This window comes from Cornus florida, unplaced genomic scaffold (assembly GCF_030987335.1).
Source record: "Cornus florida cultivar Cherokee Brave unplaced genomic scaffold, ASM3098733v1 CherokeeBrave_3.0.0_Hap2_Chr09, whole genome shotgun sequence".
NCBI classification, from domain to species: domain Eukaryota; kingdom Viridiplantae; phylum Streptophyta; class Magnoliopsida; order Cornales; family Cornaceae; genus Cornus; species Cornus florida.
In genome coordinates this window covers 81,267,731-81,281,436 of record NW_026775579.1, presented here as the reverse complement: position 1 = coordinate 81,281,436, position 13,706 = coordinate 81,267,731, and the positions used below count along the sequence as shown (strand labels likewise).

General features: G+C 34.7%; 1 protein-coding gene and 1 pseudogene across 1 annotated transcript; one reads left to right on the top strand and one right to left on the bottom strand.

Annotated features, from left to right (window-relative positions):
• The first annotated feature begins 242 nt into the window (after positions 1-242).
• LOC132273381 (beta-amyrin 6-beta-monooxygenase-like) lies at positions 243-2,478 on the top strand. The gene is made up of 3 exons (XM_059774343.1): positions 243-1,185; positions 1,642-1,829; positions 1,957-2,478. The coding sequence occupies exons 1-3, from the start codon at positions 243-245 to the stop codon at positions 2,254-2,256; spliced, it is 1,431 nt and encodes a 476-aa protein (XP_059630326.1). The 3' UTR covers positions 2,257-2,478.
• Positions 2,479-5,851: 3,373 nt separating this feature from the next.
• LOC132272968 (eugenol synthase 1-like) lies at positions 5,852-8,215 on the bottom strand (annotated as a pseudogene).
• Between the last annotated feature and the right edge of the window lie 5,491 nt (positions 8,216-13,706).

The following is a 13,706-nucleotide window of genomic DNA, read 5'->3' as shown; positions in this document are numbered from 1 at the left end:
CTTTTATATGGATTGAGTTACACGTCTCAACACGTGGTTACAAAAAAAATAAAAATAAAAATAAAAAACAAGGTTTGTGGAATTTTTTTTGTTTTTTTGAAGCAATTACCACAAAGTATCCATATGGGAGGGATAGACGACTAACAATACACAGTGTGTGTGTGTGTATATATATATATATATATTGCACTTATTTCCTTATATATACATATACACTAGAAAGAAAGAAAGTAGCAATAATAATGGATGCCATCTTCTCATGTCTATTGCTCCTTGCAACCCTCTTTCTTTCTCTTTCTCTCATTTTCCGCGTTAACAAACGCAATTTGGGTAGCCCAAAACTCCCACCAGGCAAAACTGGATGGCCTTTGGTTGGAGAAAGTATAGTGTTGACCATGGCAGGCCCCGAAAAATTCATAAAAGATAGAATGAGAAAGTACTCCCCAGAAGTGTTCCAAACTTCCTTGTTGGGAGAGAAAATGGCAGTGTTTTGTGGTGCCAAGGGTAACAAGTTCTTGTTCTCCAATGAGAACACCCTTCTCACCTCATGGTGGCCACTCTCGCTGAAAAAAGTTTTGCTCTTCCCCTCCTTTGTCGACGATCCAATAAAAGAAGTAGGAGAATTGTCACGTGGATTTCTCCATGATATTCTAAAGCCCGAAGCTCTAAAACATTACATACCAGTTATGGATTCAATGGCGCGCCAACACTTGGACGAGGAATGGACGCCTCATGGGGAGGTGAAGGTTTTTCTAGTGTCAAAGAAGTATACTTTTGGATTGGCATGTGAATTGTTCATGAGCATCAATAATCCTGACCACATTGCAAGGCTAGCCAATCCTTTCACTCTTATTACATCAGGGATTTTCTCGGTGCCAATAGATTTGCCTGGGACAGCTTACAATCGCGCCATCAAAGGGGGAAAAATGGTTCGTAATGAGATTCTAATGATCATCAGGGAGCGCAGAAAGGAGCTATTAGAGAATAAGGAAACAACATACCATGATATGTTGTCACGTATGCTACTCGTGACACATGAAAATGGGGAGTTCATGAATGAAATGGAGATTTATCACAACATTATGGGTTTGCTAGTTGCAAGCTATGAGACAACTAGTGCTGCTGTCACCTTTGTCATGAACTATCTTGCAGAACTTCCCCACATTTACGATGGGGTTTTCAAAGGTAACACCATCTCCAATTCTAACACGAATCGTTTCAAAAACTTATTGTCCGGTCCTACAACAATAAGCCTTCTTATTTTTTATTTCAATTACTTAGAATCAGTCATGCACATGAATCCGCTATACATGTTTAAGGCCATAACCTTAGTCAGACTCGACGCTATCATGTATATCCTTTTTTACGTTCTCCTCCACATTAACTTCGATCTTCATCTTCTCCTAATATTATCCTCAATTTGGACTATGTCACTCTTCCTAACTGCAACATTTAAAGATCTTCCTTTCACATGTGCAAACTATCTTAACCGATTTTCTGTCATTCTCATAAACTGGTTGCATGTCCAATTCTAAGATTATTAATTAATTTCCTTGGATGTTCTATTTTTAGCAATGCCCCAAACAATACATGGCTCATAAAACATCCAAATCTAACTCAATTGATTTGTGTTGTGGACAGAACAAATGGAGATTGCAAAGTCCAAAGGTCCAGGAGAGTTACTAAACTGGGAAGACATAGAGAAGATGAAGTATTCTTGGAATGTTGCAAGGGAAGCATTGAGGCTAATGCCACCAGCTCTAGGAGCCTTTAGGGAGGCCACAACTGATTTCACTTACGCTGGTTTCACTATTCCAAAGGGATGGAAGGTATGTCAGTTAATCAAGAATGTAAATATTATTTATTTAATGTTATTTTCATATTGCATCAAAACAACAGTCATTATAAACTTTTTTAGTGTCTAAGAGTTACCATACAAAACCATTATTTTTGCAGACATTTTGGACAGTAAATTCAACACACAAGAATCCAAAATACTTTCCAAATCCAGAAAAATTTGATCCATCGAGATTTGAAGGAAGCGGACCTGCACCATTTACTTTTGTACCCTTTGGAGGAGGACCACGAATGTGCCCCGGAAAAGAATACGCTCGACTAGAAGTACTTGTTTTCATGCATAATGTTGTGACAAGATTCAAATTGGAGAAAGCAATTGCAAATGAGAAAATGATATTTCGTTCATCCCTGACTCCGATGAACGGTGTCCCTGTTCGCATCCATCCTCATGAAAATTAATATAAATCTCCTTCAGCTTCATGAAGAATAAATCTGCTAGTAGTTCGTGTATATGGTGTATTTTTCAGCCTTTGCTTACAACAATGCCATGCAAGCCTCCTTGATCTAACTAGAGTTCGTGAGCTCTGGTAGAGTTTCAATGTAATAAAATAATATTGCCCAGTTTTTTTTTTAATCACATGTATTTATTTTACATAAAAGTCATTTTGAAAATTTGTTTCATCTACCAATCGACTTTGATTGACATGCGATTTGGAAGTGGTCACCTTTGAAGATATGTGTGGAAGATATAGAAAGAAAAATTACTAAAAGACAAATTGTTTAGACTAATGAAGAAGTTAACACAATTAACGGATCAAGTGTGCAGTCTACCAAATGGAATGATGGTAGCAAAAATATTTTTAATCCAATTGAACAAATAAAACTGTTAATTTCTCATGTAATGTCATCTCATTAATGTGCATTTGTCGTTTTTTTTCTCATTTGGTTTATTATTAAAAAAAGGGTTAAATATAATATTTGGGCACTTGGTTAATTGGTCAACTGATGAAATAAATCAGCCTTCAGGCCCTTCCTTTCAAACGAGAGCCCACCTTTAGATGTTATGTGAACAATTTTCAAAGAAATGCGAATTAAAATCGCAATTTAGTAATTATCAAGAATATATGAGAGACCAAATAAATACAGTAACAACGTAAGTCCATTGCTCGAAAATTGTGACCACACGTGTTGACTACTCACCTGGCGAATGTGCCGCCTAACCCCCTCTTTGAAAAACAGATGCGAATGTTGAAAATTGTATTATACCCTTTCCATCCTTTTAACTTTTCGAAAATACCCCTGCCTAGTTTATAATGGTATATTTTTGCCCTTTTAGCTTTCCCATTTCAAGATTAGTCTCCACTAGCAAACACCAATTAACCCAAATTTTGATGATCAGCTTCAACAAGTATGGATACAGGATACGAATACGATACGAATACAATATTAATATAGTGATATGATATATTTAAAAAATATAAGATACGAGTATGGCATCATACGGTAATAAAAAATTAATAAATTTTGTTTATATATATAAATTAATTTTTAAAAATATTATGAATCTAAATGCAATCATTAACTTCATATAGAAATTCCTTTCACAACACATAAAACAAGTATCTTGAGCTATCACTAAATAAATTTTTTATTTTTATTTTTAACAATAGTAATTTTACTATGTTATTATTGCTAAAAAAGTTGCATTTCAATTTTCAAATTTGTTAAAAATGTGTTATAAAGTATTCAAGAAGTGTCGGATACGCAGACGAAATACCTAAGAAGTATGAGATATGTGTTGTAAATTAAAGAATGTATTTAACAATTATGAATATGTATCAGACACGTATTTGCGAGTATCTGTAGAATATCAACATCCGACACGTATCCAGTACGTTGTTTTCCTAAAAGTATCCGTGCTTCTTATTCCATCCTTTCAACCCTCCTCCTCTACAAAAGCTGCAATAATGCAATATTTGTCCGACATCCCCAACCTGTGCGTAATCTGAAATCAAAGAATTCCATGAAACAATGTCTTTTATGTCCGTCAATTCAAATAAGTCCCTACATCACTGTATTGATGTCACGCACCGGTGAATAACAGCCAATGAGTAGTCCACAGAACAATATTTCATTCAGACATCATCCCAAACACCTTGCGAGCGCTATGGGAATGCCCAAAATTGGCATAGAAGTTGATTAGAGAAGAAGCTACGTATGCATCTGAAAAGTACCCATGACAATGATGTGCTGATGAAGACGAAAGTCCTTGAGAGAGCAGGTTTTGGAAAATACAATCTTTTAGGACATTAGGGAATGTGTAAGCGTCCGGAGGGGTAATGTGTTTGAACATTGAGGAGTAGGTTTGAAGGACGTCGGAGTGTGGATGATAGGTGGTTGATTATAGCATTGAATGACATTGCACAAGAAGTCGCTTTGATGGTGCAAAGAAAAAGACGCACTCAAAGTTGCTTCTATTTTTTGAGGAATTCAAAAGTGCCCACCATTTCATGGGATGGTGTTGATGGTTTGTTGGATGAGTACATGAAAGAGACTTTGAATGTCTTGGACTTGTGCAATCTGCTAAAATCAACTACTTCTGGATTCAGCAGGTATAGACTTATGGTTGATTTTGCTGTTAAAAATCTATATGACTGCGAGTCTATGGCCATGACAACTGACAAGTAATGCTAAAATTCTTTTTTTTCCTAATTGGTACTCACACACATACCTCCATTGAAGTTTGAACCCCTAATCTCTTTTTGAGAAACAGGTCACTGGCCTGTTGGTTAATGCTGAAATTCAGATACTAAATTAAAGAGAAGAGTAAGAAGGTCTACGGAGCTGAGAAGTGGAAAAAATTGGAATTATTTAAAGATGGCATGCCTAAAACTAGTTGTAAGGATAGTACTACTCATGCAATTTTTGTGGTAAAAAGTGGCATAGACATTGTGTCTATGCTCATTTTTTCTGCAATTCTCTACCCAATTCCAATTAAGATGGACAAGGAAGTTTATCGCGGTTTTTCTCATCAATTGAAGCCATTCTTGAAATCAACAGAGAATCTTGTTGAAAGTTTAAGCAAAAAGATATCCAAGGGGGCGGGATGATTCGCTGCTGGCCTTAGTTGAGAACCGGATGATTGTGGTGGCAATAATGGACATTCGGGCTCAAGTTACAAAGAAGCATATAATTGTGGACAGAGACAAGTTTGTGAATAGTTTGGAGTTACTATAGCAGAGGTCTATGGTTCTAAAGGAGGGTTTCGTGATGTTTAATTCAGCAGTGACTCAAGTGTTTGAAGAGGTTTTCAAAGGAAGGAATAAGGTACTGAGAATGATTATTACAAGCACTACAACTTAGATAAATAGTCATTTTTTTTTTTTTTTTGGTGGATTCTTCATAGAACAAACACACAATAATGATTTGGAGTCCGAATGTAGGGCTGACATTATCGTAATGTCATTAATATCCCTGATGTCATGATGACATTAGCCCTTACTCACATAAAATTAATCAGATGTGACCGACTCTCGGACTATCTATCATGAGTCATTACTCATATATATATATATTCACAGTGCGCCCTTGAATTGAAATCCTGGCTCCGCCCTGTCCAAGATCAAAGAAAAATAAAGGAAAAAAGCTTAATTGCATAGGTGAAATGTTAAATTGCTACTAGGTGAAAATGGTGTTTGAGCTCCAAATTGTACTTGAATATTGGTTGCATTATGGCATTTTAGAGAGTTCATTTACATACTATTGGCATCTTCCTCCGCTTAGTTCTCATAAATGGTTTTAAATAAATATTATAAGAAAGGAGGCAACCTTCCTAAAGCAAACCAACAAACTCGAAACAAAAAGGTCACACCCCAAGAACAACACTTGCAACAAGAAAACAAATAAACTGAATAAGCCACAAAACTATAGAGAGGCACGCCATTGAAAGCCAAAAACAAACCACCAAACGGCAGCAAACCGGAGATCATACACAGCAACAAGCAACTGGATTGTAGGTCAATCTTATTAGTTCCACAAATCATCAATGATTTGGTCAAAATGCTGTAAACTCAAGCTCTGGTGGATTAGCAACAAAACTATCAATGATTTGGTCCATCTTTTTGTACTCAAAGTCTGGATATAGTTCTGACACGTCAATGTCTTCCTCCCCTAGCTCAAAGTTTGTTGTGTCTCCCTTCACAAATATGCTATGAATGATCAAAGATCGTATGTTATGCGGATGTTCTGCGGCTGCAAGAAAATTAAAATTTGAACCATCTTAAAATCTCAAGATAAAGCCACAAGTCACAGATCATAGTGTACCCACTATGAATGGGTAGCATATAAAACATTAGACTAATTCTATTAGAAAAATTAATGGTATAGAAACAAATTCTTACTCTCTGAAAGCTTCACAATCTCCTCAATAGAAACATGAGCCTTCTTATGATTTCGACCTGTTTTCTTCTCCCAAAAGGATACCAATTCTAGTTGAGACATAACATTGTGTGGAGACCGGAACAAGACTGTTTTGTTGCAGGTTCTTGGGTCATTTGCCACTTTAATTGTATAAATGGCAATGTCTTCTTCAATTGTAAACGACACTATACATGACAATATTACAGATTAAAAGAAATGAGCATATATATTAATGAGGCTACTAAAAGGGTAGCCCAACGTATGAGGTTATTGCCACTGCGGGATCTGAAGAGGGTTTAATGTATGCGATCTTACATCTGCAACAGGAGAGGTTGTTCCTGTTTGAAACCCGTGACCTAGATCCAGGTCACATTAGAGCAACCTTACTGTTGTAGCAAGACCCACCCTCATAAATAAAGCTACTAAAGTTTGGTTCTTTGAAAATAGTTTTACTTTTCGAATCTATGATAATTGAAAGCTGCTATTATTACAAAACTGTACAAATAAAAATGTCCTTTATTGTATAGTTGAAAAAGGAAATACCCTTGGCTTCACCAGTGTCGTAGATTTTAAGTTCCTCTGGTTGATCGTGTGGATGGAACAGATGATTTAAAAAGTATTCAGCAAAACTGGTTGAAGAAACATATGTATGAGGGATCCCAGCCTCTTCTGTTGCCCTTCTAATCTTCTTCTTTTTGTCAAGGCAAGCTTGAAATGGGGGCAAAGCAATTATTCTGTCCTCTTCACAACCAAACTCTGCTGGAATGAATCTCTGGTACACACATGGCACAGTAAAAAAATTTGATGTACTTAAGGTGGGGACTTCAATTTATATAATACATTTGATTATCAAGTAAAAAGAAGTTTATCTTATAAAATGTGGATGGAAATTTTGTAATAGGTATTAATGAAATTCAAAGGGTTGGTTCAAGTGGATAAGTGTAATGGGTGGGCGCTTGCCCATTTACCCAAAATTAAGCTCAAGTTATTAACAATACTGCATACCCACCCATTTATACCCAATCACTTTTTCATTCGGATTCGATACGTGACAAATGACCTTTATTACAACAAGTCATTTAGCCTTGATGCCAAATAAAAGAAACCATCTAGCATGCATTACAACGTGACAAGAGGATAAGAGTGCAGCGAGCATATGGCACTGTTGTGGGGCTGGCCAAAAGGTGGGCCCATATTTTTTTTTTCTAGGGTCACTAGAGGTATATCACTTGTGTCTCTGCCTCTCGGCTCTCGAAACCTTTCAACAACTACTTTACAAAGCAAACCCAAAAGTCCTAAGGTCTGCTATATACATCATTATTAACAATCATCAATTCACGTGTGACATTCTTTTTGGTTCAATGCGTATTTTTCAATTTTAATTATTATGGTGACAATGAAATTTGAACTTGAAACATTTGACTCTTATACAATATTAACAACTACTTTTAAAATATATGATTGCCTATATATGTGTGTGCATGCGAGTTCCAAGTGTGTGTGTGTGTGTGTGTTTTGGGGGAAGACTTGGCGGGTTCTATTACATGGAAATAGAGATAAGTGTACCTTTATATTACCAGCAATCTAGATGGCATTTATAATTTTAAGTTGGTCCAAAACCTGAGGGATTGCAAGTGTAGAGATCACAACATCCACTTTTTTCATGATTGATACAATCTTCTCATGCTCGTCCAATTCTCCCTGCAATTATGACTTATGAGAGAGATGATATATTGCATGTGCATATATAGATATATATATATATATATAGAAAAATTTGAAAACCATGATGACAAAATTGAACTACTTGGACGATTGTAACGCCCATGGATCGAAAATCGTGGTGTAGTTGTAATTTGGAGGGGCTAGTATTGGGTGTGAGCGGCCTTCCATAGACATATGTTGGATGTCCCATCTTCATGCTTGCCTTCACCACCTTCTTACCTAAATAACCAGTTCCCCCAAATATGAGCATCTTGCTCACCCCACCATCATCCATTCTCTCTCTAGCTCTCTGTCTCTCCAGCTCTCTTCTTCATGGAAGATAAGTAGTGAGTCTCTCCTGCACTCTTATTGACGAAAATTATTAAGGAGGGTAGAGATAAAATATTGGGTTACATGTATTTTACTCACCCCACTCACCATTTTCTCTCTCCTGCGTACTTATTAATTAAGGCTTTGTTTGGTACAGTAAAAATGGAAAAAAAAAAAAAAAAAAAAAATTATAACATTAGTTACGAAGAAAAATAAACAAAAGGAAGGAAAAATTTTAACCTCCTATCATGTTTGGTTGATTAATCAAAAAAAAGAAAGGAAAAGATAATAATTATGTTTTGAAAAAGAAAGAAAGGAAATTAGTTTAATGAATTTATTATTATTCCTTTTTATATTTTAAAAGACAAATTTGTAAATTATGTAATTTAAAAATAAATAAAAATTTATTAACAATTTTATTGTTCTTTAGAATTCATATTTACACCTTTAACTTGTACGTTAGATAAGTGAAAGAATATCTCTCATGTGATCCTATTTCAATACATAAGAGTCAAATTAAATATTACCTATAAAAGATAAATCAATTAACCAATATATATATTTTTTTAATGAAGCATAGTCCAAATTAAATGTTCCATAACATGAAAGCTCCTGACAAAATCATTTTTGTGAAATATTTATATTTTGTCAAGTATTTATAAGCAACGCACTAAAATATGGAAAAAAAAAACATGTATCATTTTCGGCTCAATATATTGTGCGTGTGAACTTTCACAAAGGCATTAAAAGGGAAAAATAATTTATTGGAGGATACCATCCTTGTTGATAAACCAATTTGGCCTTCCAAAATGAAGCCAACCCATCGTAATTTTTTTGTATTTGACAATTCATCCTCCTCCTCCTCCTCATCACCACCACGACGACGACGACGGAATTGGTGAACCTCCTCATCATCACCACCATTCCTGCTTCCAATTAGGAAGAAGCAACAACTACACACAAATATTCACCTGCTAAAAGACAACCAAGAGACTATACATATATATATGGGTAAAACATGCCCTAAAACAAGTGTAATTTTGATTTTGTCTTAAGGATGAATTTGGTATTAAAAATATTTCGTTAACCTTTCCTTCTATTTTCTTTCTTTTTTTAGAGGATAACAAAGTTATTATTTAAGTCTTGGGTCTATACTTCTAAAATCATCCATTTTCTTTCATTTTATTCTTATCATTTATATTTTATATTTTTAATCACCCTCCATTATCTTTCTTTTCTTTTCTACCCATTTCCATTGCACCAAACTGGATCTAAAAAAAATAATGAGTAGTGGACTAAAATAGGGGATTTTTTTTTTTTTAATCTTTCTCACCCCACTTGCCATTCTATCTCTCTCCTGCACTCTTGATGGAAGAGAAATAACAAGGGATAAAATAGGTTATATTGCTCATCCCACTACCAATTTTTTTCTCTCTCCTGCACTAATGGAAGAGAAATAATGAGTGGAGAGATAAAAAAAATTGCTTAAGGTTGTGAAGTGTAAAGTGGGTATTTCAATCCTTTCATATTAAGAAGCAAAAAGATCAATACCCTAGCTCTTTTCTTTCCGCACATTTGTCACTTTTCGATAACGTAATTAAGAGATATTAAAGTAATAAACAATGAACGATGTGAAGAAGAAGATTAAGTATAATTTACTTAAAAATTTGTGCATGGCGTTTTTCAATGTCACTATTTGTTTGTTTTTTTACAAGATTCCATTTTATTGAAATATATTGACTTTGACTACATATCAATGTAAAAAGGGACTCGAAACTCTGTACTTTCGTAACTTTTCCTATGAAGAAACATATCCAACAGTTTCATTTTTCATACTGCAGGCATTATGCTTAGATCTCTAACTAAATCTCCTCCATTTTTATGTTATTCAAATGAAATTTCTAATCAATGCTTAGATCTCTAACTAATTCTCCTCCATTTTTATGTTAGAGCAATGTTTCACTCAAATGAAATTACTAATCAATGCTTAGATCTCTAACTAATTCTCCTCCATTTTTATGAGTAATGTTTTACTCAAATGAAATTACTAATTAATAAGACTGACAAGAAAAAATAAAATGACCAATAGATGCATACACGTGTTTGAACTTTGAACATGGAGGAGTAGGTTTGAAGATAGTAATACTACTCACGCAATTTATGTGGTAAAAACCAAAAAGTGGCATAAGCATTGTGTCTGCTATTTTTTTCTGCAATTCTCTACCCAGTTCCAGTTAAGATGGACAAGGAAGTTTTTTTTGCCGGTTTTTCTCGTCAATTGAAGCCATTCTTGAAATCGATTGAGAAGCTGGGGATGGTTCGCGGCTGGCCTTAGTTGATCGAGAGCAAGATGACTGAGGTGGCCATAGTGGATATTCAGGGTCAGGTTACAAAAAAAAAACATATAGCTGTGGAGAAAGACAAGTTTGTGACGAGTTTGGAATTATTAGAGCAGAGGTCTATATTGGAGTATGTCCGAAATTATGATGTTGTTCTGGAGAAGTCTGACCGGTCCAACTAAATTCAGCTCGCATTTGTCAAAGTGTGATGTCAGGTAGGTCCAACTGAGTCCGACCGGTTGCACTTGTCAAAGCATGATGATCAATAGGTCCAATTGAGTCCGACCTATCGTACTTGTCAAAGCATGATGGATAGGTCTAACTGAGTCCGATCGGTTGAACTTGTCAAACCATGATGCCGGATAAGTTCAATCGAGTCCTAGAAAAATTACTTTAATAATGAAGTCTCTCACTAGAATTCTATTTTAGAGTTGAAGACTGATTTTATAATTTCTTGATAAACTAGGTATGGCAATCGGTGTTCAAGAATGGATGTATTGAAAACTCTAAAAATAGGGGTGGAGAAAAGAAAAAAAGAATGGTTTGAATGGGCGAGGAGATCGAGAAGAGAGTGGATCAGTGTAGAGTGATGTAACTTCATAAGAAGCGGGTTTGCGAGTTTTAGCACCTATTTTATACTACGTACATCGTAAAATACGAAACAATCCCAATCAGTCTCTCCGCCTTCTGTCTTAGACTCTTAGTTCGTGGTTTTAAATAAATTTCTTTTTTTATTTAGGGTTAATTTCACTATCAATGATTAACATATAAAACATTAGACTAATTCGATTAGAAAATTAATGGTATAGAAACACTCTCTGAAAGCTTCACAATCTCCTCATCAGAAACATGAACCTTCTTATGATTTCAACCTGTTTTCTTCTCCCAAAGCGATACCAATTCTAGTTGAGACATAATATTGGTGTGGAGGCCGGAGCAAGACTGTTTTGTTGCAGGTTCTTGGGTCGTTTGACGCTTTAATTGTATAAATGGCAATGTCTTCTTCAGATGCAAACACCACTATGCATGACAATAGTACAGATTTAAAAAAAATGAGCTCATATATTAAACAATATTAATGAGGCTACTAAAGGGCTAGCCCAGTGTACGAAGTTACTGTCACGGCAAGATTTGGGGAGGGTTTGATTTACGACATCTTACCTTGCAGCAAGGCCACCTTCTTAAATGAAGGTACTAAAGTTCTTCGAAAAGAGTTTTTTTTGTTCAGGAATATATGATAATAGAAAGCTAATATTTATTAGAAAACTGAACAAATAGAGAAGTCGTTTATTCTATGGTTGAAAAAGGAAATACCCTTGCTTCACTAGTGTCGTAGAGGGCTAATTTGGTAGGTGGGAACAGAATGAAATAAAGTAGAATGGAATGCTTTTAATTCCATTCTTTTGTTTGGAAAGTAATTTTAAAGATGGAATGACCATTCTCCATCAAAATCATTCTACTTTTCAACAAGAGGAATGCGCATTCTATTCCCTATTTAAAAAAATAAGAAGTACGTAAAAATATTATTAAAAATCGTTTTACTTGAACAATGTGATTGCTGACACACTTTTCTCAAATAATGAGATTCAATAAAAGTCAATTTTTTTCTTGATATTCCCTCCTCAATTTCTAAATATACATCAAAAATATATATTTATGCATATATATATTTATTTATTTGGTTTACATAGGTATAGATTAGTTTTCCTTTTTAAGTCATGGATAACCAAACTAGAGAATAAAAATGGTCATTCCATTCCAATCTTATTTCATTCCTCCATACCAAACAAGCCCTAAGTTCCTCTGGTTGGTCATGTGGATGAAACAGATGATTTAAAAGTATTCAGCAAAACCAGCTGAAGAGACATACGTATAAGGGATCCCAGCCTCTTCTGTTACCCTTCTAATCTTCTTCTTTTTGTCAAGGCAAGCTTGAAATGGGGGCAAAGCCATTATTCTGTCCTCTTCACAACCAAAATCTGATGGAATGAATCTCTGGTACACGACACAATATCCAGTTCCCCCAAATATGAGTATCTTGCTCACCCCACTATCCATTCTGTCACTGTCTCTCTATCTCTCTCTCCTGCACTTTTCTTGATTCTCTCTCCTGCACTCTTCTTGATGAAAAGAAATACTGAGTGGAGAAATAAAATGGGTTATTTTACTCACCCGCCCGCCTGCACTAAGAGAAATAATTAGGAATAAAATAGATTATATTGCTCATCTCACTATCCCATTCTCTGTGAATGCCCTCGTAACTTAGCCGTTGGTTGCTCCTGTTATCTTTGAAAGCTCGGTTTTGAACATTCGCACTTCTAACTTTTTTTCTAACACCCATTTTCTCTCTTTCTCCTCCTTGATGGAATAAATGGGTTAAGTTGGTAAAGTGTATGAGAGGGTAGTTCAGTCATTTCATACTAAAAACAAAAAGATCAATTTGGGTATAAAATTTTTCATACTAAAAACAAAAAGATCAATTTGGGTATAAAATTTTATGACATAAATTATGCTTACCTTTCACGATGTTTGGGCAAATGACATATAAGTATACTGTTTGATACGAAAAATTATTAGATAGTTCTGATCTATTTGACACTTGGTGGACTAATTCAATTAAAACCCTTCAATCATAAAACTTTGTATTTATTAATACACTCTTATGATGCCATTTGTATTTAACTGGTTTACTAAGTGTTAATAGACCATAAATATCTAATAATTTCTCTTTTAATACACCCCTAACGTTTTCTCTATGACAGACTTGTTAACTAAATTTTATAATATGAGCATTTCTCTTGTACAAAATGTAATATGATATATTATTACAATATAAAGACGCTACTCACTTTTCATTGTCATTTTTCGACAGCCGACAAACAAGTTTAAAGGAGGTTAAAGTAATAAACACTAAACTTTTTACCGTATATAATTTATCCAAACCTCATAGAAGGTCAAACATAATTTACTCAAAATTTTGTGGGAAGTATTTTTTCCATGTCATTGTAATTTAAATTTTTTACATGCTTCCAGTTTACTAAAATATATTACAAGCTTCCATTTTACTGAAATATATTAACTTTAACTCATATAAGTGGAAAAGGGACTCGAAACTCC